Source organism: Callorhinchus milii, unplaced genomic scaffold (genome assembly GCF_018977255.1).
Source record: "Callorhinchus milii isolate IMCB2004 unplaced genomic scaffold, IMCB_Cmil_1.0 Scaffold21, whole genome shotgun sequence".
NCBI classification, from domain to species: domain Eukaryota; kingdom Metazoa; phylum Chordata; class Chondrichthyes; order Chimaeriformes; family Callorhinchidae; genus Callorhinchus; species Callorhinchus milii.
In genome coordinates, this window is record NW_024704762.1 from 2658048 (window position 1) to 2682883 (window position 24836).

General features: G+C 47.8%; 1 protein-coding gene across 1 annotated transcript; it reads left to right on the top strand.

Annotated features, from left to right (window-relative positions):
* stap2 (signal transducing adaptor family member 2) lies at positions 1 to 24750 on the top strand. Its single transcript, NM_001292843.1, is given in 12 exon segments — positions 1 to 220; positions 6419 to 6490; positions 13277 to 13393; positions 13802 to 13858; positions 16730 to 16899; positions 17289 to 17420; positions 18024 to 18093; positions 19043 to 19145; positions 20107 to 20196; positions 21473 to 21529; positions 23183 to 23251; positions 24388 to 24750. Coding segments are annotated over 12 exon segments (1128 nt in total). The 5' UTR covers positions 1 to 115; the 3' UTR covers positions 24474 to 24750.
* Positions 24751 to 24836: the final 86 nt, after the last annotated feature.

Genomic DNA, 24836 nt, shown 5'->3' on the forward strand with positions numbered 1-24836 from the left:
ATCAGCACTGACACTGCGTTGAGTGGCACTGAAGCCACAGGTGCCATCCTCTGCCCCCCCAGTCCTGTCTCACTCTCTGCCCCCTGCCCTGCCAGCCCTGCCAGCCCTGCCAGCCATGGCATTGCCTAAGGTTACCCTCGCCACACCAGCACGATCCAGAGCCAGCCACATCCCAGGCTACTACGAGGGATTTGTGGAGAAACAGGACTCAGAAACCAAAGTAACTACAGATTTTTTTAATATATTGGTGACTTTGTTTTTTTCCCCCTCCTCCCCCCTGATACACCTTTGGAGAGCTCGATTGTTCCATTGTTGTACTGCAGTTGTTTGTCTCCCCCTTCCCCCCCCCCCTTCATCTTCCCCCCTCTCCCTTCATCTTCCCCCCTCTCTCCCCTTGTTTTAGTAACTGTGATTTTGTTCTGCAATGTGATTTGTTATGATTTGTTATGCCATTGACTTTTTTTTTATGCGCTGTGGAGGGGAGTTGGTCAGGAGTTTTATTGAGTTGGCGATGGGTTTACCTTTTGCGCTCAGGGCTGCCAAGTCTCGCAAGAATAACGTTTTGTAGCATAACCGTGCTTTAACTTTTTTTAAAAAATCCCTTTTTTCGGTTCTCAACTCGGTCTTTTTGGATTGATCGTTATTTTTTTCGACGCGGCGTTCACTTAACAAAAAGACGACGTCTCTGGAAGTTTGTTTGAAACGAAACTCCCGAAGAAACAGTCAGCCAGCCAGGGACTGACTCCGATTGAAAGTCAGCGATTAAACTTTCTTCCTTGGGTGTAGTTTTACAGAGAGAGTGAGTGAGAGAGAGTGAGAGAGAGCTTGGGGATAGATAGTTAAATGCAACGTTAGGATTTGGAACGGCAGCCAAGTCACTGGGGCAAGGAATCCTCCCACTCAGCCCCTGTTAACCCAAAATGCTTAACAGGTAGGGTGGTCCTAGCTGGACAAGCGGTGGGAAAGCTTGTCAGACAGTGCTTTCAATGGCGAGCTTTGTGGTTTTAGTTGGTTAGACTCCAGCAATAACACCAACTTGCATTTATATAGCGCCTTTCGCACGGGGCAGTGTCTCGGAGCTCTTAACAGCGAGAGACGGAGGGAGGAGGTGACCATAAGCACGGTCGAAAAGAAAGGTCTTTAGGCGTGATCTAAAAGAGGGGAAGGAGGGGGCAAAGCGGAGGGATTGGGGGTAGTTACCCAAACGCAAACTCTGGGATTCCCAAGCCTTTACTTTTGCCAACCTGCGCCTAATACTTTCTGGAATTAGGAAAGCAGGATACATACCTCCGGGGAGAGAGTGCGCATTCTATTCCAACAATCTAGTGCCGGAGTTTCCATGTACAGGTGGGCTGCATGGCAATGGTAATATAGTACTTGGTAATGACCAAATGTAGGATCGAAGACCGAGGTTTCCCTAGGGGGAGGGGGAGGAGAGCACAAGGCAAAAGCATTTTGTGGGAGAGCTTGAGAGGAGGTTGAAGGCTTGGCTTCTGCTTGTGGGACAGAGGGAGTGAGGAAATGAGATGGAGACCAGAGCTGGAAGGAAGCAGCATGAGTGAGGCTGGGGGAGATGGTGTAGGTGAGATGGTCAACAGATTTGAAATAATGGATGAGGACCTTCATCAATCACATCAGGACTTGGGACTCATAGTCCAGGCTGACGCCCCAACGCAGTGCTGGGGGAGCGAGTGGGGCATTGTTGGAGGAGCCATTGCTTGGATGAGATGTCAAACCAAGGTTCTGTCTGCCTGTTCAGACGACTGTTTAATGATCCCACGCAGCATGGGCAGAGACAAGGGAGTGTCTCTCTCTCTCTCCCAGCTCTGGCCAACAATCCCCCAGATAAAATTGATCACTCAAATGGGCTGTTTGTGGTACAAAACGGTGCCGTGGCAGATGTGGCCCCACCTACAGCCTGAGTATGATTTCATCAACAATAATAATATCATAAAAAAAATCCCTTTTTTCGGTTCTCAACTCGGTCTTTTTGGATTGATCGTTATTTTTTTCGACGCGGCGTTCACTTAACAAAAAGACGACGTCTCTGGAAGTTTGTTTGAAACGAAACTCCCGAAGAAACAGTCAGCCAGCCAGGGACTGACTCCGATTGAAAGTCAGCGATTAAACTTTCTTCCTTGGGTGTAGTTTTACAGAGAGAGTGAGTGAGAGAGAGTGAGAGAGAGCTTGGGGATAGATAGTTAAATGCAACGTTAGGATTTGGAACGGCAGCCAAGTCACTGGGGGCAAGGAATCCTCCCACTCAGCCCTTGTTAACCCAAAATGCTTAACAGGTAGGGTGGTCCTAGCTGGACAAGCGGTGGGAAAGCTTGTCAGACAGTGCTTTCAATGGCGAGCTTTGTGGTTTTAGTTGGTTAGACTCCAGCAATAACACCAACTTGCATTTATATAGCGTCTTTCGCACGGGGCAGTGTCTCGGAGCTCTTAACAGCGAGAGACGGAGGGAGGAGGTGACCATAAGCACGGTCGAAAAGAAAGGTCTTTAGGCGTGATCTAAAAGAGGGGAAGGAGGGGGCAAAGCGGAGGGATTGGGGGTAGTTACCCAAACGCAAACTCTGGGATTCCCAAGCCTTTACTTTTTCCAACCTGCGCCTAATACTTTCTGGAATTAGGAAAGCAGGATACATCTCTCCGGGGAGAGAGTGCGCATTCTATTCCAACAATCTAGTGCCGGAGTTTCCATGTACAGGTGGGCTGCATGGCAATGGTAATATAGTACTTGGTAATGACCAAATGCAGGATCGAAGACCGAGGTTTCCCTAGGGGGAGGGGGAGGAGAGCACAAGGCAAAAGCATTTTGTGGGAGAGCTTGAGAGGAGGTTGAAGGCTTGGCTTCTGCTTGTGGGACAGAGGGAGTGAGGAAATGAGATGGAGACCAGAGCTGGAAGGAAGCAGCATGAGTGAGGCTGGGGGAGATGGTGTAGGTGAGATGGTCAACAGATTTGAAATAATGGATGAGGACCTTCATCAATCACATCAGGACTTGGGACTCATAGTCCAGGCTGACGCCCCAACGCAGTGCTGGGGGAGCGAGTGGGGCATTGTTGGAGGAGCCATTGCTTGGATGAGATGTCAAACCAAGGTTCTGTCTGCCTGTTCAGACGACTGTTTAATGATCCCACGCAGCATGGGCAGAGACAAGGGAGTGTCTCTCTCTCTCTCCCAGCTCTGGCCAACAATCCCCCAGATAAAATTGATCACTCAAATGGGCTGTTTGTGGTACAAAACGGTGCCGTGGCAGATGTGGCCCCACCTACAGCCTGAGTATGATTTCATCAACAATAATAATATCATAAAAAAAAACCTTCAATCTAATATCAACAACAACAACTTGCACCCTTCACCCAGCCCAGCGTCCCGGAGCTCTCGACAGTGGCGGAGTCTGACAATGAGCCAAGGGGAGAGGGAGGGAGGGGGGGAGGTGACCGTAAGCACGATCAAAAAGGAACGTCTTTAGGTGGGATTTTAAGGTGGGGGGGGGGGGGGGGGGAGGGGCAAGGCGGAGGGATTGAGGGAGAGAGTTCCAGAGTTTCAAGGCGTTCCACACCTTCTGCCTTTCAAGTCGGAAGGTGTGTGTCAGTGTCGTATATTTCTGTAAAGTTTTTGGACACTCTCGGATTGCAAACGAATTGTCCCAATGACTGTTGGTCTTCTTTATTGCTGACACATTCCTTTGAGACTCCGAGTATGTGGATCGACCTGATTTATGACATATTCTGGCTGTGGCCCAAACATTGTGTTTTTGTTTCTGATCTCTCATTCCTGAGGCATTTCAGCCTCTCCAGAACATTCTTTCCCATGCCATTTGTTCCTCTTTCTGCCGACGATACCTACCTCTTTAACTCAGCCTTTGGCGCCTTTTCACTTGCTCCTTTCCACCTCACTCAGTATCTCTCACTGTCCAAAGGAAAACTCTATAAGAAAACAACAACCTGCATTTGTGTAGCATCCTTCATGCAGGGCAGCATCATGGAGTGCTTATTCCTCTGTGAAACACAGGTGTATGTGCGTCAGCCTGGTTCATGATGGTTGTGGGTTAAAGCCTCATATTGGTACTCTGATCTCATAGTCTAGAATGACACTCCAATACAGTGACGGGGGAGTTCTGCGTTGTCGGATGGTGGAGTTGTTAAACCGAGGTGGGGGGATTGTTATTCAGGACCCCCGGAGAATCTCCTTTCGAGTCGTGTCGTGAAGTCTTTAATGTCCGCCTGAACAGGCATCGGGGACCTCAGTTTAATGTAACAATGAACCGGGAAAGGAACAAAAGCGCCTCATATTCTGGCTTCTCTCGATAGTCCAGGAATGGACAATTGGAATGTCAAGCGACACACACAGACACACACACAGACACACACACAGGCACCCACACACAGACACCCACACACGATGCTGTTTGTGCAATGACTTCACAGCCCGTGTGCGTGAAAACGTTTTTCAAAATATAAAATCCCAGCTTTGCTCGCTTTGGGGTCAGAGGATTTTGGGGTCGAACCTCGCTGAGACCCCGAAGGTTACCAAGCAAAGCTTGGCTGGTTCACAGAAGCCAAGAAACTAAATTAAGATAGTGATTAAGATTAAGAGCACTCATCTCTCTCTGGAATGTACGTACATGTTGGCAGGTTAATCGGCTGAATATCAGACCTCAGGGCATTTTCAGTGTGTGATTTCCCGAAATCCATTCAAACCGACTTGTTTATTTATATATCAGAATCACTTTGTTTAACATAGTTGGGAAACTTGAAATGATTTGTCAGCGACCGAATCGCAATGCGACACAAAGAACAACATAACCAGAAACTGTCTCCTCTGAGCCTTTTGTTGGGGCCGATTACTTTCTACATTTGTGTACATTTGTATAGCGCCTTTCACGTCAGGTGGACGTCCTAAGGCACTGGATTCTATCTTAATTCTACCGAATTCCTTGCGCTTCCTCCTGTATTTTTGTGACATTTAATGATAATAAAACAAAAATAATAATCCTGATCCCAGCTCAGGTCCAAATCCTTGACTGTCCAGCGCTTTGGGACATCCTCCCGATGTGAAAGGCGCTATGCAAATGTAATTTGTCATTGATGATGATGATAAATTTTCATTTGATAAAGCACCATTACAATACACATTTACATTGTAAAATGTCTTTCATGTTGGGGGCATGTCTCAGAGAGCTTCATATCAATGCTTGATGGGTACCTGAGCTGAGGGTGGGGTAGGGAGGAGAAAGATGACTGAAAGAGCCGTCAATGAGACGAAGAGATTCTGAAACGGAATTGAAGACAGTCGAGACGGAATGACTGAAAGACTGTCCCCCGATGGGTGTGGGACACAAAGCTCTCTGAGTGAAGGAAGTGGCTGGAACAATGTGGTAACTGCAGTCAATGCAGTGATTGTATTTTGTAGGCGGACGCAGCAGCCAATTTGCATACATCATCATACCACAAACAGCCATAAACTGAGCGACCAATTTTATCCGGAGGGATTGTTGGCCAGGACACCAGGAGAAACTCCCGTCTTTTATCTTTTTTTTGAGCAGTGCCGTGGGATATTTTAACGTCCACCTGAACAGGCAGAACTTTCAACATTGATCTGAATGTTAGCACATTTGGTATTACGTGTTGGCGATGATAATTGATGAGGGTATAAACTATCAGACGTTGTTACACTCGACTCATCTGCACCAGATAATAAAAATTCATTGTAAAAGAGAGAGGAAATAAAGGGGGAAACAAGACCTTTGTGGACACCCTGGAGACCAGGCAGTGAAGACCAATTGCACTCCCGACTGAGATAAGCTAAGCACAGCCAGGTGTTTGACCCTGGAATCTTCCTAGACTGCATGGCTCGGCTTGTTAACTTAATTCATTCCAGACATGAAGGAATGGGCTTGGGTGTTTTAGCCTCTTATGTTGGAACACATCAGAGGCTAAAATATTCCTGTAGTTTAATGGTTAGAGCACTCACCGCACAAGCAAAAGGACCCGGGTTTGATTCCCAGCAGGGCGAAACCTTGGGCAAGTTTCCTCACTGCACACGCCTCTGTTTACCTAGCAGTAAATAGGAACCCAGTTGTTAGTCGATTGCCAGATTGCTTTCCGAGGGTAATAATTCCATAAATAATAATTTGGTCACTCAATCCGCGATGGTTTGTGGGACTCTGCTGTGCGCAATTGGTTGCCGGGTTTCGCCCACAAAATATACAGTGAATTCACTTTACAGTATACTCTATGAAGTGCTTTGAGACGTCTATATCAAATGTAAAGATTATATATCAAGCGTTCCGGAACGCTAACCTGTGTGAAGGGCACTATACAAATGCAAGTTTTGTTGATTATTATTATTATAACGTCTCACATTTCCAGTCTGTGTTTGATGGCCAATTTTTTCTCTTCTCTGACAGGATTACAAAAAGTTCTGGACGGTGCTACGAGGAAACCACCTGTGTTTCCAGGTGACCAGCAGGGAACCAACGGTAGGTCACAACCACCAGGACCCGGCCTTCTTACGAGAGGTTCAGGTGAAGAATTCCCTTCAGCCCATCTGATCTCATCCATCTAGAACAGTCACCCTACCACCATCCTCCCATCCAGCTCTTTTTTAAAATGAGTCCAAGTGTCCTGCCCTCAACCATCCCTTCCTGGCAAACCTGTTCCAGTCATTAATTATCCTGTGGCTAAAGAAAAACGTTCTGGGTGTCTGCCCGGAAATTGGCCCTTGCAACTCTCTTCCCCCCAATCCCTCCACCTTGTCCCCTCTCTCCCCACTTTCAAATCCTGTGTAAGACCTTTCTTTTGATCAGCTTACGGTCACCTCCCTTCTTCCCTCTCCAACTGACTCGGGGTCAACTCCGCCATTGTCAGGCATTCTGGGACTCTACCTGGCACTATATAAATGCAAGTTGTTGTTGTTAACATGTCTCCTCTTGTTCTGATGTCTCGGTGCGTCCGAAAGTGTTCTGAGTTGACTTTCTCAATCCCATTTCAATCCTTGTAAACCTCTATGAGGCCCCCTCTGAGATGCCTCTGTTCGAGCCTAAAGAATCCCAGCTTATCTGATGTTTGTTCGTAGCTCATTGAACTAACCCTGGAGATCATCCTCATTGCACTCCACTGCATGGCCTCTCGGGCTTCGGAAGTCCGCTTATGTTACTGTGACCAGTACCAGCGATGACACTTTGAGATGTCTTGACGTGATTGTTTGCCTATTGCTCCTGCTATCGGAGCCAGCTGCAAGTCACCCACCCAGGCTGCACTGATCTCCTGCACGCACTATTTATCTTCAGTTACCATCAGCATTTGCCTATATGCTTCTCTATTGCAAATGAAGGTTCGCCCATTAGAATGGAGGCACTGTATTGCACGAGCAAAATACCTACCTCTACATCAGATCGTATTTCTCTGCTCTAGTCCACCACAGAGGATGGTCAGATAAAGAAAGGCCCTTTGATCCATTTAATCTCCTCTTTTCAGAACACCCACTTTACTGTCCTCCGAGCTGCTTTTTAAATGAGTCCCAGGGACCTAGCCTCAACCAGTTCCGGTAGTTATTTACCCTCTGGATAAACAAAAATCTTCATGGAATCAGAGCTGCAATTGCCCTTTGCAACTCTAAACCTGTTCCTCTTGTTCTGTCGTCTCAGTGCATCTTAAAGGTTGTTACGTAAGATTAGGATTCATGGAATTAAGGGTAATATATTAGCATGGATCAAAGAGTGGTTAACAGGCAGAAAACAACAACAAGATTACATTTGTATAGCGCCTTTCACGTCGGGAGGACATCCCAAGGCCCTGAACAGAGTACAGCATTTCAGACCCGAGCTGGGGTCGGGGGGGGGGGGGAGGGGGAAGGGGGGTGGCCGATGGGAGGGTCTTGAGGCGGGACTTGAAGGAGGCTGAGGAGGGGGTGAGGTGGAGTGACGGGGGGATCGAATTTCAGAAGTTGAGGGCAGAATGGTTGAAGCCTCTCCTGACAATGTTGGGGCGGGTGGGTCGGGGGACATGGAGCAGCCAGAGCCGGCTGAGTGGAGGGAGCGGGCGGGTTGGTAGGGGGTTAGGAGGTCGCAGAGGTAGGATGGGGCGAGGCCATGGAGGGCTTTGTAAGTGAGGAGCAGGATCTTGAACTGATCCTCTGAAGGATAGGGAGTCAATGCAGTCGGGCGAGAGTGGGGGAGATGGGGTCATGGCGTTTGGTACGGGAGAGGACACGGGCTGCAGAGTTCTGGATTATCTGTAGCCTGTGGAGGGAGGAGTTGGGAAGGCCGACAAGCAGGGGGTTTGCATAGTCGAGCCTGGAGGTGATGAAGGCATGAACAAGAGTTTCAGCGGCCTGAGGGGTGAGATGGTGGCAGAGTCGGGCGATGTTACGGAGGTGAGGGAAGGCAGAACGGGTCATGGCTTGAATATGGGGGAGAAAAGACAGTTGAGGGTCGAACAAGACACCGAGGTTCCTGACTGGCTGGTGAGTTGTAGTGAGCAACCATGGAGGTTGATGCTGCCAGAGCCTGAGGTGCTGAGGCGCTGGGGCGAGCCACTCAGGAGGGCCTCAGTCTTGTTCACATTCCACTGTAGGAAATTTGCCCTCATCCAGGACCTGATGTCCGACAGGCAGTCTGTCAGGACAGCAGTGGTCCTGGAGTTGAGGGTGGGGGCAGAAAGATAGAGTTGGGTGTTATCCGCATACATGTGGAAGTTGACCCCATGTCCCAGGGGGAGCATGTAGATATTAAAGTGGAGAGGGCCAAGGACAGAGCCCTGGGGGATGCCAGATGTGACAGTGCGGGGGCTGGAGGAGAAACAGTTAAAGGCAACGAAGTGGAGACGGTGAGAGAGATAGGAATCGAACCAGGCAAGGGCAGGACCGTGAAGATTGAGTAAAGCGGAGAGGCGGTGTATGAGGATGGAGTGGTCGACAATGTCAAAGGCGGCAGAGAGGTTGAGGAGGACAAGGAGGCAGAGGGAGCCCCGATCACAGATGTTCAGAATATCATTAGTGACTGTGACCCCGGGGGCTGTGTGCAGCGTGGGAGCCGGATTGGAGGGGTTCAAAGAGGAAATGGTGAGAAAGAAAGGAGCGGAGCTGGGACGCGACAACTCATTCCAGGACCTTGGAGAGGAATGGGAGGTTAGAGATGGGGCGGTAGCTGGAGAGGACGGATGGATCCAGGAAGGTCTTTTCGGGAAGGGGGTACTGACGGCTGTATTTAGGGGGGTGGAAGAGGTTGATGACATTGGACAGGAGGGGGCCCTGAAGGTGGAGCTGGGTGGTGGGTTTGAGTTTGCGGACAGTCGTGGTGAGGGAAGAGGAAGAGATAGGGTCGAAGGAGTATAGGAGAGGATGGGTGGGGGGTGGGAAGGTGGACGGAGGAGACGGTTTGTGGTGGAAAAGAGAAGCCGGGGGTTGTCCTTTGCCTCCAAGATAAACTTGGAGTAGAAGGAGGATTTGGCGGAGGCAAGAGCGCAGCGGTAGATCTTGGTGTGGTGAAGCCAAATCTGCTGATGAATCGTTAGTTTGGATTTGGTCCAGGCACGTTCGGCAGCTTGCATTTGTGTCTTGAGGGAAAGGAGATGGCTGGTGTACCAGGGGGACTTACGGGAGTATGAGGTGGGGGCAAGGGAGTCCAGAATGGAGGAGAGGGAGTTGTGGAGAAAGGAGAGTGAGGAGGGGAGATCGGTTAGTGAGGGCCAGAGGTGTAGGCATTCAGATGACTCCAGGGAAGTGGAGAGGGAGAGGGAGGAAATTTTTTTCCATGGACAGTGTGTAAGGGTTGGGAAGGGGGAAGGGGTACTGAGGGTTTAAGGGAGATGAAGTGGTGGTCCGAGATGGCTTTATCGACGATGGTGATGTCCGAGACGGTGAAGCCCCGGGTTATCACCAGGTCAAGGGGGTGGCCACAGACGTGGGTGGGGGAGTGGATGAGGAGGGAGAGGTTAAGGGATGAAAGGAGGGAGGAAAAGTCGACAGAGGTAGAGCAGGAGGGGGTGAAGTGGGGGTTGAAGTCGCCCAAGATAAGGAAACGTTCAGAGCAGAGGGAGAGGGAAGATAGCAGGGTGGAGATGTCCGAGAGGAAGGTGGTGAAAGGCTTGGGTAAACAAGGAGGATTTTGGGGGAAAGCCTGGAGGGGTGGTAGAGGGTAAGGTGTTCAAAGGAGGGCAAGATTCCGGAGGAGTAAGGGGAAAGGCCGAGAGGGGACCGGGAGATGAGAGCCACAACACCGCCACTGCGATTAGGCCGTGGGGTTTGGTGAAAGGTGTAACCTGGAGGTGTGGCCTCAACTAGTGGGTGACCCAGGTTTCGGTGAGGGCGAGGATGTCGATATTTTCCTCGACAGTGAGGTCATGGATTGTGAGGGACTTGTTGGTTAATGAGCGGACGTTCTGCAGACCGATACGGAGGACAGTTAGTGGTGGAAGTGTGGGGAGGATGAGGGGCGGGAGGTGGTGGGCAGGCAGGTTGGATGGGGATGTGAGGGAGGAAAGCTTGGCTCCCGTGAGTGAGGGCCGGTGAGTCTTGCAGCGAGACTGGGGGAAGGGGCAGTCAGGATGGCTGTTGTAGGACAGCCGAAGATGTCTACCACGGTGGGCACGATGAAGAATGTGAAGGGAGGAGCAGAGGGAGGCCGTGGGAGACTCGAGGAGGGATAGGAGTCGGGGGAGGCGGAGGGAGAGGAGGGTTGAGCGGGAATAGTGGAAAGAAGGGGACGGGGTTTGGAACATCTTGGGAAAACAGCTTGGGTCAAGAGAGTAGTGGACTAGTGGAGTCCCGCAAGGATCAGTGCTTGGGCCTAAACTGTTTACAGTCTACATCAATGACTTAGATGAGGAAATAGAGCTTAATCTAAATTCGCGGACGATACAAAGCTTGGTGGAAAGTAAGCTGTGAGGAGGACACAAGGAGGATGCAAAGGGATACATACAAGTTATGTGTGTGGGCAAGAATTTGGCAGATGGAATATAATGTTATTCATCTAGGTAGAAAAAAATATAAAATCAGATCATTTTCTAGAGGGGAAGAGACTAGATAGTGTCAGTATTCAGAGGGATTTAGGTGTCCTTGTACATCAATCACAGAAAGTTAGTATGCAGGTACAGTAAGCAATTAGAAAGACTAATAGCATGTTAGCATTTATTGCACAGGGGTTAGAGTACAAGAGTAGGGAAGTCTTATTGCAATTGTATAGGCCTTGGTGAGACCGCACCTAGAATATTGTGTGCAGTTTTGGTCTCCTTATCGAAGAAAGGATATACTCGCCTTAGAGGGGGTGCAACTAGTTTGGTTCCTGGGTTGCGGGGGTTGGCCTACAAGGAGAGGTTGAGGAGACTAGGCCTATATTCTCTAGAATATAGAAGAATTAGACGTGATCTTAGAGAAATCTATAAGATTCTTAAGGGTCTTGACAGGGTAGATAGTGTGAGACTGTTTCCCCTGGTTGGAGAATCTAAAACTAGGGGTCATAGTCTCAAGATTAAAGGTCAGCCTTTTAGAACTGAGTTGAGAAAACATTTCTTCACTCAGAGGGTAGTGAATTTATGGAATTCTCTACCCCAAAAGGCATAATCAAGACTGAGATTGATAGATTTTTAAAAATTAAAGGGATTAAGGGATATGGGGATAGGGCAGGTAAATGGAATTAGATTAGAAGATCAGCAATGATTTTATTAAGTGGTGGGGCAGGCTTGAGGGGCCGAATGGCCTGCTCCTGCTCCTATTTCTTATGTTCTTAAAGTATTGTTCTGGGTTTACTTTTTCAATCTCATTTAAAATTTTATCCTGTGCAACTCTATAAGGTCCCCTCTGAGATGTCTTCTCAAGACTGAAGAGCCCTAACTTGTCTATTCACTGCTCGTTGCTCTAACACTGGGAATCAACAACAACTTGCATTTATATAGCGCCCCTCACGTGGGGTAGCATCCTGGAACGCTTGACAGTGGTGGAGCACGACAAATCATTCTCGTTGCTCTCCTTAACATTGCCTTTAGTGCCTGGCGAGGTCCCTTATGTCACAGTAACCAGAACTGAATACAGTACTCAAGGTGGAGGTTGTCCAGAGCAGACCATGGCATCTGGGCATCGAAACTCAACTGATTTAGCAATATAGTCCAGCAATGTGTTAGGCTGGTTTGCTGAAGACATCCCATTAATCACATGGAATTGCTGGGGATTAGCCTTGGTGCTCTGCCTCTAAGGCCTGGACAATAATAATAATCCTTGCATTTAATAAAGTGCCTTATCACCTCATTGAGATGTCTCAAAACGCTTTACAGGATATACTGTAGTGGATTCACTGAATTTTGAGGGTGAAACGCAGCAATCAGTTGTGCAGAGCGATGTCCAACAAGCAGCCATGGGTTGAGTAACCAATTTCATTTTGGGGATAGTTGTCCAGGACGCTGGAGGAAATTCCCTTCTCTTCTCAAATAGCGCCGTTGGGATGTTTAACACCCACCTGAACAGGCAGACAGGACCTCAGTTTAACGTCTAGCATTGAACAGCCCCCCCCTCACGTCGTGATTGGATAAAATTGACACAGTTCCTGAAAGACTTGGCGTGGGGTTTATGAGTTCTGTTACATTATTAGCTTTGTATATTGGTTTAAACACTGAACCGTACACATGTGAGTTACACTCCCCGCACACTGGCACGAGTTAGGGAATGAGGAATCCAGTTAGAATTCCCTTCGGCCTACACGTGTTCCCTGGTGCAGATATTGACCGGGTTGGGGCAGAGCTCTGGTGGGTCAGCATAATGTAGCCTGTTAATAAACACTGCAAATTTAGAGTGTAGCTCAGTGGTTAGAGCACTCGCCTCGCAAGCGAGACACCTGGGTTCAATTCCAGGCAGAGGGTGAAACCTTGGGCAAGTTTCCTTACTCCACACACAGCCTAATAATAATCCCTCAAGAAAAAAAGCAATAATAAATTGGTCACTTCAATCCACCGTGGTTTGTGGGACGCTGCTGTGGCAATTGGCTGCTGCATTTTACCCACAAGTATACAATTAATTCACTTTACAGTATATTCTGTGAAGCGCTTTGTGACGTCGAGAAGACGTGATAAGCGCTATATCAAATGCAAGGATTATTATTATTAAATTTCAACATTCCAAATTAGTAATGATTCCACCGCCCCCCCACCCCCCCAACAATCCTGCACCCCCTTAATATAAAATGACCTGCAGGCTAAGACCAATGGCTTAGTTCAAGGCGCGTCGCCCTGCCATGCCTGTGGATGCTCAAACTCTCTGATGGTCTCTGTCTTTTCAGTACCTTGAGAGAGTGGATCTCGATGAGTTTATTTCAATGGAAGATGACAACAAGGACAAGAGTCAGCCTGGAGCCAAACTCACATTGAGGCTGAAACGCAGAAAACTGAAGTTAAGGGTAAGACTTAGGAACATAGAAATCTACAGCGCAATCCTCTCTCTTGAAAGCTATGATGGACTTTGTCTCTACCATCCTACTCAGCAAGGCGTCCCACACCGCAACTATTTTCTGGGTGGAAAATCCCTCCTAAATTCCCCTTTCGCTGTTCTTGTGGCTATCTTATCACTATGTCCCCCAGTTACTGACCCCCCCCTATCAACTTGGCTAAAAGCCTGTCACAAAATCCAATAGGAATCTAAAAATAATCTTTACATTTGGAACAGCACCTTTCACTTTGAGAAGAGGGTCACAAGATATACTGTGAAGTGCAGTGACTGTGTTTTGTGGGCGAAGCTGCAGTCAGTTAGGTTGTGACCTTGAAGAACGTTGAAGGTTTTATACGTCTGCCTGTCTTTTCTTCTGCAGATGGATAGTGTGGAGGCACGAGAAGAATGGAAAGGGTTCATTCACACAGTCGTAAAGGTAAGCTTGCTTTTTGGGGGGAGAAGGGGAGGGATCAGTCAGATGTTGGATAGCTGAGATGCTGATATTGCTTGAGAGTAGTGCAGTCCTGTAGCCTATTGGTTGGAGTCCTTGCCTCTCCTCACAAGCCAGAGGAGCTGGGTAAAGATTCCCTGGCAAGGCGAAACCCTAGGTAAGTTTCCTTACTCCATACGCCTGCGTTTACCTAGCAGTAAGTAGGAATCTGGTTATTAGTCGATTGGCACGGATTGCTTTTCCGGGGATAATAATCCCTATTTTTAAAACAAATGTGGTCACTCAATCCACGACTGTTTGTGGGACGCTGCTGTGCGCAATTGGCTGCAGCATTTCGCCCACAAAACGTACAGTAACTCCACTTTACGGTATATTCTGTGAAGCGTTTGAGACGGCTCAGTGACGTGGTAAGGCGCTATATCAAACACAAGGATTATAGTATTACTAAAGAGTATCCATATCAAACAGAGTTCCGTGTATCCCACCTACACATGCCTCTATTATCCCCTCGGGCTCGTTCAGACGCGACACTTGTGACCCACGCTGAGTGAGGGCTGCGTCTAACATTGTACATTTAATTAGCTTATTTTTCAAAAATGCCGATAGCATGAATGAGTAAAGGTTTGAAACGGGCTTTGCTCTCGTATAAACTCCGGTTTGCATTCTGGTCCCATATGTAAATAATTTCAGTAAATCCCCCCTGGTTTATTTCCCCCTGAAACCCTCTGCTGTTTTATGACGTGAACGAGGGTCATATGCTTATCTGGAAAAGTAACTTATTAAGGTTCAGGGAGCTGACATTGTCCCTGGCACGTCCGCCTGATGTGAAAGGCACTATGTAATCTCAGTTTACTGTTGTTCTCAAAGTGCTTCATAGAATATACTGTAAAGTGAATTGACTGCATATACTTTGTGGGCGAAACGCGGCAGCCAATTGCACACAGTAGTATCCCACAAACAGTTGTGGATTGAAGTGACTAATCTATTATCATTATTTTTTTTCTTGAAGGGATTATTACCTTCAGAAAAGCGATCCGCCAATCAACTAACAACCAGATTCCTACTTACTATTATCACACTCCTCCTCAAAAAAAACTACCTTGATCCCTCTAATCTCGCACACTCCAACCTGCCCTTCCTTGCCAAAGTCCTGGAATGCACTATTGCAGCTCAACTTCGTTCACACCTCTTCCCCCACTCTCTCCTCGAGCCCCGGCAGTCTGGTTTTCGCCCCGACTGCCCACAGCACAGAGACAGTGCTTGGCAAACTTACATTACACGACATTTCTCTACCTGTGACCAGGATCCCTCTGCCTCCTCGTCCTCCTGGATCTCTCTGCCACGTTCGACACAGTCGACCACGTCATCCTCCTCCACTGCCTCTCCTCCCTCTTACACCTTAGTGGGACTCCACTCGCATGTTTCAAGTCCTACTTAACCATCTGCCTCCATTTCATCTCGGCAAATGGTTTCTCCTCCTGCTCCCGCCTGGTCACCTGCGGGATACCCCAGGGCCCCATCCTTGGCCTCTTCTTTTCCTCAACCATATGCTCCTTCTGGGCGATGTCATCCGCAGACACAAGGTAAACTTCCACCTGTTTGCAGATGACACACAAATCACATTGCCTCCTCCAGCACCAACTCCAGGTCCCCCCGATGTTCTATCAGCTTCGTCTGGCAGACATCAGGGCCTGGATGAGTACAAACTTCCTACAGCTGAATGTGGACAAGACGGAAGCTATACTCCTTGGCTCCCGTCAACATCTTCACTCCTGTGGATCTACACTCCTCAACCTCCTTGGGCTCTCCCTCACACTCACCGAACCAGTGCGCAATCTAGGCGTCCACTTCGAGCCCCAGGTGTCCTTCCTCCCCCACATCTGGTTACTGACCAGGATCGCCTTCTTCCACCTCTCCGACCGTACCTTACCCCAAAGCATGCACGAGGTTTTCGGCTGGATTACTGTAACGCATCCCTTGCTGGTCTCCCCAGCTCCACTATCCAAAATATCCAGCTCATTCAGAACTTTGCTGCCCGCATACTGACCCGGACCAAACTCCGTTCCCACATCTCACTAGTTCTGGCCCAGGCTCCACTGGCTCCTCAGCACCACTTAATGTAGAATTTTTTTTTGTTCAAGAGAATAAAAACTGGGCTGAATTCTGCGCTGGAGATTTCCACTGGATCTTTCTTTTGGGGGGTCAGCCGGGCGTCGTGAAACACATGGAACACCGAACGGATCGACTTCAAGACATTCAAATCCCTTCACTCTCTGGCACCTCACTACCTCTCCGACCTCCTCACTCCCCAATCCACCACCTGGCGCCTCCGCTTGACCTTCACCGGCCTCCTGCTCGTCCCTCGTACCCTTTGCTGCCCCACCATTGGAGGTCGCACTTTCAGCCACTACGCCCTGAAACTCTGGAACACTCTCCCTCAATCCCTCCGCCTTGCCCCCCCCCTCTCCCCTCTTTGAAGACCCGCTTGAAAACCTTCATCTTCGACTGTGCTTACGGCCACCAACCCTCTCTCACCCTGGCTCGGAGTCAGGCTCCGAGACTGTTAAGTGCTCTGAGACGCTACCCTGCATGAAGGGCGTTATATAAGTGCAAGTTGTCGTCGTTACTGCGAGGTAAACGGAGACGTGTAAAGTAGGGAACCTTCCTCAACATTTCATCCTGCCAAGAATCAAACCCAGGTCTCTCGCTTTCGAGACGAGTGCTCTAACCCACTGAGCTACAGGACTCCACAAAGCGCTTCTATATAAGGATTATTATTGTTTGTTATGTCGCTGGTGGAGCTGAGCCGAGGGGAGTGGGAGCATCTTACATTAATTGCATACTGTTTTTTTGCAGTTGGAAATCCCCAAACTGAGTCTCCTTCCCGGACAAATCCAGAGACTCCTCGCCATGAGAGACGAGGAGATAGACCGAAGAGCCAAGTTAACCATTAGTTCTCCTCCACGAAAGCAGGAACAAGAATCCAGCCAGGACTTCTACGATGATGTGGAAAATACCCTCCCCAGGTACAGACATGTGGCTGTTCTTCCCATTCTTTTCATGGAACTGTCCAGTAGCTAAACTTAGACAATGAGTTCAATTCCCGACGTGGGGCTTGAACCCGGAACCTTCTGACCCAGAGGGAAGGGTGTTACCAACTGAGCCAGGCTGACACGTCAGCAAGTGGAGACTGGGGAGGGTGGTCAAAGCAAATTTCAATGTGGTGTACATACTGGGGTCTTGCGTTGGTTAATTTCATATTCCAAAGTGGAAAATAAAACATTGCTACATGTATCAACGGACACATGTATACTGGACGCCCCAGGCTCGAGGGGCTGAAAGTTCCTACAAATGAACCTGAAGCTGTTGTTCAACTACCTTAGTGAGTGACGCATGGACAAATGCTCTCTTCCAGTTGTTACCATAAAGTCTCGAGGGTGGAGGCCGAGATGGTTCTGGAGAGGAACTCTGAGCTCGGGAACATCCTCCTGAGGCCGGGAAGTGATAACAAGAACTTCTCAATTACAGTGCGGCAAGTGGTCAATGGGTAAGAAAAGAGAGGCTTCAATTTTGGATCAATACCTACTGTTGGGGGTGAGGATTCTGCTGTCATGAAATGAAAATTGCTCAGAATCGGGGAATATTCTGAAAGTCATTCTTTTTGGAGAAAAACGAATTTAAGAATTTTCGATTTTTGGGGTTTTATATTTTGGCTTTTTTTAAAAAAAAACTAATTTTAAGACAAAAAGACTGAGAATTAGTTGGGCCTCGGAGTAGATGGTGACACCGAGAATAACAATAGGATCAAGGGTGGAGCTGCCATGGGCTGGTTGTTGGTACAGTCGAACCTCACTATAACAAACCTCCTCTGGACCGGCAGCAAAGATTGTTGTATCAGGGTGTTTGCTATAATAAGGTTTGGCCGTCAAAAAGGTGCAAAATTTGGGTCTTGGAGATGGGATGGTTTAAAAAAAAGGGTGTTTGTTATAGTGGCTCGGCCACTGTTGAGCGTTCTGGGACGCTACACTTCGCGAGGGGCGCTCTTTAAATGCAAGTTGTTGTTGTCGTGGTGGTGGTGATGGTGATGGTGGGGTTTAACTGTTTTGGTTCGGGACACGGTGCTGATTTTTTTATTAACGTTTGGTTTCAGGGTTGTGAGTGTGAGGCATTACCGGGTTCGCTGCAGTGACAACGGGTACATCATCGACGTTGATCAAGGGGTCAGTGAGCAAAGCTGCTCAGAGATGCTTCTTTTTCCCGCCTAAAGACCTTCCTTTTTGATCGAGCCTATGGTCACTTTCCCTCCCCCCCCCCGGTTTGGAGTCAGATTCTGCCCCTGTCAAGCGCTCCGGGGCGCTATCCCCCACGTGAAGGGCGCAAGTTGTCTTTGTGCTTTATTGTTAACTAATTACAAATAACTCTTGCATTTAAATAGCACCTGATCATGTCGTCAAAATGCCTCAAAGCATTTCACAGGATCTGGCTGTAGAGTGTAGTGACTGTGTATTTTGTGGGCGAACGCAGCAGCCAATTTGCGCACAGCGACGTCCCACAAAAAACACAAACGACCAATTTTATCTGGGGGACTTTATTGGCCAGGAGACTGGGAGAAACTCTCTTCTCGGTTTGAATAGTGTCACGGGATCTTTGACGTCCACCTGAACAGGCAGACGGGGCCTGGGTTTAACGTCTCATCCGAAAGACGGCACCTCCGACAAATGCAGCACCTCTCGCAGGACTCCGCTGAATTGTCTAGTCTAGTCTAGAGGGTTATTGGAGCTAAAGTGGTCAAAAGTGACATTAGAAAATCTTTCGGCAAACAAAAGGTGGTGAGGACGTTAGGCTCTCTACCCAGGAACGCTGCAGATACTGAAACAAATGATGATGTTCTCAAAGGGAGGTGGTTACGTGGGATGTAAAAGGATACGGAGAATAGGCAGGACAGTGTCTCGGAGCACTGCATGTGGGCGGGTTGGCTTGGACACCGGGAGACGGCGAGGGGGTGGGTGTGGTGGGGGGGCTGGGGTAGGGGTGTTGGGGGGTGACCATGGACATGTTTGAAGTGATGAGACTGAAAGATATGCCGCCATTTGACAATTAGCGTAACAGTTGGTGGACTGAATGATCTGCTCCTGACCCTAACGGGCGCGAATCTCTGGTGTTTTCCAGATCTTGCAGAGCAGTCTCCAGGGCGTGATCGACCACTTTGTGAAGTACACCAACGGGATTCTCAAGCCATTAGACAACTCCCAGGATTACGAGGAGCATCTGAGTACGTTTGTCCACCTCCCGATCCCATACAGCGTTTAAAAGATTTCCTGCCACTTCTAGACTTGCCGTACAATCAGACTTGCTCCCTTCCTACCGTGACTTAGATAAATGGGTCCAGTCTCAATATCTAATAATAATAATAATAATCTGTGCATTTTGTTACAGCTACTTTCACGTCAGGAGGTTGACTCAAAGCGCTTCACAGGACTTGCCTTAAAGTGTAGTGAATGTGTACTTTGTAGGTGAATGGGGCAGATAATCTTGCACACAGCGACATCCCACAAACAACCGTAGAGTGAACATCCAGGATAAACTGTGTAAATTGACTGCCCCGTTCGCCTGCAAAACACAGCGGCTACAATTTATGGTAGGCATTTGTGAAGCGCTTTGATATACCCTCCTGACCCGGAAGGCGCTGCAATGAAACATAAGAATTATTTTATTTATTTAAACTGGGGAATTGTTGGCCAAGGAACCAGGAGAAACTCCCTTCTGTTCTCACGCAGTTCTACGGGATCGTTAACCTCAGTCTTTCTAAGGACGGCACCTCCTACAAGATTGCCTTATCTCCAGCAATGAATTAGAGCGTCAGCCTGGACTATGAGTTCAAAGTCCCAATTTGGGGCTTGAACCCACAACCTTCTAATCTGAAGGCGAGAGAGAGAGAGATGTCTCTGCAAGGTTGACGTATATTATATTCTGATACTGTCCAAGAGATCATGACGTGTGAAGGAGAGAATGTGTGTGTTCCTGGATTAATATTCTTTTCTGAAAATCATAAGCTTCTCCCCCCACCCCCCCCCCCCCCCCCCCCCCCGCCTCATCAAGCAAGACCTGTGGCCGGTAGTTGAATGGTTCCTCAGTCCTGTAGGGACCAGCTATTGTGTTGGCAGTGAACAGAGAGGAACAATACAACTATCACCATTGTAACACTGCCCTACTTTCTGTGCTGCTCCTTCCAGCCATTTTGAAAAGGGACAACGAGAGCGGGGAAGTCATCAACGAAGAGCTTCCAGCAGCCAATACCGGCCCCTCACCACCGTCCAAGCCAGGTAAGGATAGATTGACTCTGGAGGGGGTGCAACACAGATTCACCAGAATCATACTGGAGCTAAAAGGGTTAAATTATGAGGACAGGTTGCGTAAACCAGGTCTGTGTTCCCTTGAGTTTAGAAGGTCGAGGGGTTGTTTTGCTACAGAGAAACTATTTCCTCCGATGGGGGAATCCAGAACCAGGAGGGGCATCATCATTAAATTAGAGCCAGGCTATTCAGGATGGAAATCAGGGGGTAGTTTTTCACCTAAAGGGCAGTGGAAATCTGGAAATCTCTCCCCAAACAGGCTGTGGATGCTGGATCCATTCACATTGTCAAGACTGAGGTGGATAGACATTTGTTAGGTCAGGGTATTAAAGGATACAGAACAAGAGCAGGTATTTGGACTTGAGGTCCAGATCAGCCATGATCTTGTAGAAAGGCCGAACAAGCTCGAGGGGCTGAATGGCCTCCTCCTATTTCTATTTAATTCTTCATTCTGTTGAGAAACTCGGGTGAAGAGTCGAAGCCTACAGAACTGGAATAACCCCAAGGAAGAGGGTGAGGAGGAAACGCGTCAAGTAGGGATTAGCTGATGCCCATTTTAACGTTTTGGAAGCCTGAATGCATTTAGTTTGCGACTTTTCAAAGTTCGAGGTCCATCTCTGTGACCGCTCTTTCGGTCATCTTTCCCTTCCCCATCCCCATCAGCTCCCACCTGCAGCTCGGACGTTCAGGCAGCACTCTCTTGTCTTGTCATGGCATTACCATGGGATCTTTGACGTTCACCTGAACCTGAGACCTCAGTGTAACGGGCACATGTGAAGGGCAGCACCTCCAACAATGCAGTGCTCCCCCTCGCACTGCACTGGAATGATCTCAAGTCCTAATGTGGGACTTGAACCCAGAACCTTCGGACTCCGAGGTGAGAGTGCATTGGCGGAGGAGGAGATTGTGCAATGAGCCTTGGTTTCACCACAATGGGGAGATGAGGAGGCAAAGTAAACTCTATACTTATTGTTTGTGGTGCATCCCGTAAATCCCTTTGCCTCATCCTCTCCCGTGACTCCTTCAAGGTCCTCCTTGGCGCCCTCCTACCCCACCCTCCCTTGCCGTGCAGCTCTCCTGATCCCAACCCCCAGCTTGGGTCCAAATCTTTAACTGTGCACCACCATGGGACGTCCTTCCGACTTGAAAGACGCCATGCAAATGTAGGTTGTTGCTGTTGTTGCATTCCCTCTACAACCCACAGCTCGGATACTCATCAACTTTGGGAAAACGCCTTTCTCCACAGGAAAGAAAGCACTTCGTCCAAGTAAACCGAGTCCTGCACCCCCCGATCGTCCTGACGGTAAGATTTTTCTCAGCCAAATATACTGGGAACGATCTTAGATTCTGACTGGGGAAGTGGGCAGACCGGGAGTTTGCAGATCTCAGTTAAAGCTGTGTTGCGGAGGCTAAATTAGCCCCCACGGTCCAGGAGGAGGAAGTCAGCTGGGTTTCTACTCCTGGGCCCTCTTCAGCACCTTCTGCACAACAACAACTTGCATTTAGATAACACCCTTCACACAGGCTAGAATCTCAGAGAGTTTACAACCAGCACTACACTGAGCACTGCTGTTCTTTGCCCTCCTCCTGTTTGATGTGCAGTGAGGTTTCCTGGATTTGGTAGTGGATCTGTGTACTGTTTGAGGAGAACTGCACACAGTCCTGTCAGTCCACAGCTGGTGAATCATTACCAGGTTCAGGCCTTGGAGTGTATCTTTATTGCTATTTAACCAAAGTCCGGATTCCTTCCTGAGAGGAGAAGCTCATTAATTCCCATGGGGACCAGTGTAAAGTCACACGGACTTACCTTTTATTAGAGTCAGCAGAGTGGACTGTTCGACACGGTTGCACAAACAACCACATGACCCGAGGCATTTTATGCTGAGCAGAAAAACTCCCCTTTGATTTCTCAATAAAAAGAAAATGTTTACTTACACAGCGCCTTTCACTACGGAGCCTGGCAGACTGATTTCCCCCCCCTCCCCCTCTCTCTCTCGTGAAAGCTTTATTGCAGAATCATATTACAGCACAGAAGGAGGTCATTTGGTCCATCGTGCCTGTGCCAGCTCTTTGGAAGAGCTACCTAATCAGTTCCACTGATTGGAACTGATTAGGTAGCTCTTCCAAAGAGCTGGGACTGTCCTCCCGATTGAAAGGCGCTCTATAAATGTAATTTTGTTGTTGTTGTTGTACCGACCCACCAGCCAGTGGAAGCAGTGGAACCTTGTCTACTCTATCAAAACCCCTCATAATTTTGAGCACCTCTATTAAATCTCGCCTTATCCTTCTCTGATCTAAGGAGAACAATCCCAGCTTCTCTAGTCTCGACACGCAACTAAAGTCTCTCATCCCTGGTATCTGGCTTTACTGGGACTTTACTGAGAGTCAGAACCCGCAGCTCATCTCTCAGCGTCACTGACCCCACCTGGGATCGTGTGTCTGGGTTTCATACGTGTGTGGATCTGGGTTGTGTCAGAGCTGCAATCTAGCGCTGTTCCATGAGTTACTGAGCGACACTTACAATAAGTGTTACAATAACGCACATCTCATTACAAGATATTCTCTGCCGTAATGCCATGGAGTCCCGTAGTTTAGTAATTAGAGCACTCGCAATCTAGAGGGTGGGGCAACACCTTAGGCAAATTGGCTTACTCCACACTCCTCTGTTTACCGAGCAGTTTTCCTTGTAGGAACTCGGCTTTTAGTGGATTGGTGGATCGATTTTCCGGGGGCAATAATTCCTTTAAAAATTTTTTTTATAAATGTTGTGGGACACCATTGTGTGCAGTTGACTGCCGAGTTTCACCCACAAAGTATACAATCACTACACTTTACAATATATTCTGCGAAGCGCTTTGAGACGTCTCGAAGACGTGATAAGGTGCTATATCAAATGTAAGTAGTAATATTATAATGGAAGGTCTAAATTTTATCTCTGGCTGTCCTTCTGTTTCAGATTACCCAGAAAGGTCGATTCCCCCTATACCTCCAAAAGTCTCAAAAGACATTTTTGGTTTATCCACAGGTAAGATGTTATACAGTAAAACTCATGCAAGTTATATCAGTCGGGACCATAACAAATTCATATGATTTACGTGAAGTGCGAGTTACAAGCAAACGTGCACAAGTCGTACCATATCCAATTTAATTTGGTCACTTCAATCCACGGCTGTTTGTGGGACGTTGCTGTGCGCAATTGGCTGCTGCGTTTCACCCACAAAATATACAGTCAATTCACTTTACAGTATATTCTGTGAAGCACTTTGAGACATCTCGACGATGTGATCAGGCGTGATATCAAATGCAAGGATTATTATTAATCAATAATGTACACCCCGCATGGGGACTTCAATGCAATTGGTAAGTACGGTGGAAGGGTTAGGAGATGATTTACTTTATAAAATATGTGTAGTGCAAAGAAATCTAAGTGTTTTTTGATAGGAAATGGAATGGGCCCTGGGTACCTGTATGATTTAGGCGATCATACGATTTATAAAGGTAAAACTTATGCGAGTTTTACTGTATTATCAACATAATATGCTAGTAATATCAGATATTTAAAGTATATTTGAAAAATGTGTTAACTCTAACAAGTTCTAAGACCTAATTACTTTTAAATGGATTTAAAGTAATTCTATATTGATAGAATACAAAAGTACATTTAGACAGCGACTTTCGCATTGAGAGGACGTCCTAAGGTGCCTGGATATGCTATAAAGTGATATAAAGTGAATTGACTGTATATGTGGAGTCCTGTAGCTCAGTGGTTAGAGCACTCGCTTTGCAAGTGAGAGACCTGAGTTCAATTCCAGGCAGAGGGCGAAACCTTGGGCAAGTTTCCTTACTCCACACAGAGCCTAATAATAATCCCTCCAAAACCAAAAACAATAATAAATTGGTCATTTTCAATCTACGACTGTTTGTGGGACATTGCTGTGCGCAATTGGCTGCCGCGTTCGCCCACAAATATACAGTCAATTCACTTTACAGTATATTCTGTGAAGCGCTTTGGGACGTCCTCCCAACGTGAAAAGTGCTATATCAAATGCAAGGATTATTATTATTATTATTATTTTGTGGGCGAAACTCGGCAGTTAGACAACAACGTGATAAGGCGCTATATCAAATCATTGTTAAACCCTGTTCTCATTACTTCAGCAGATGCTAGTCAGGAGCTCCACGAAAAGCTGATGAAAAGACGAAAGTATATCGAAGCCTCCGAATCCAAGGCCAAGTTGAATCCATGAAGAGACTAAAGAGAAGTGAAGAGATGGGACAGGTTGAGCACTTTTTTGAGCGCCCAGTGTCCAAATTAGGCATCGGTTTCTGTCACCAAATCCTCCAGTCACCAGGGACTTAATGACTGATAATTGAATGGACTTTTGACAGCCATTGTACTTCCTGCACAACTGAATAGTGGGAGGGTACGGGCAAGGTTGCACAGAGATTAATTTTAACAAGCAAACGAAACCCCCACATCTTGCTGTAAATAGAAATAAATTTAGAATAAGTTGATTTTAAAGCAAAGAAAATATGGCATGAAATGGTTTAATTTTCATTATGGTTGCTTTGGGGGAGGGTGGGTGGCGGGCAGTGGGGGTGGGGTGTTG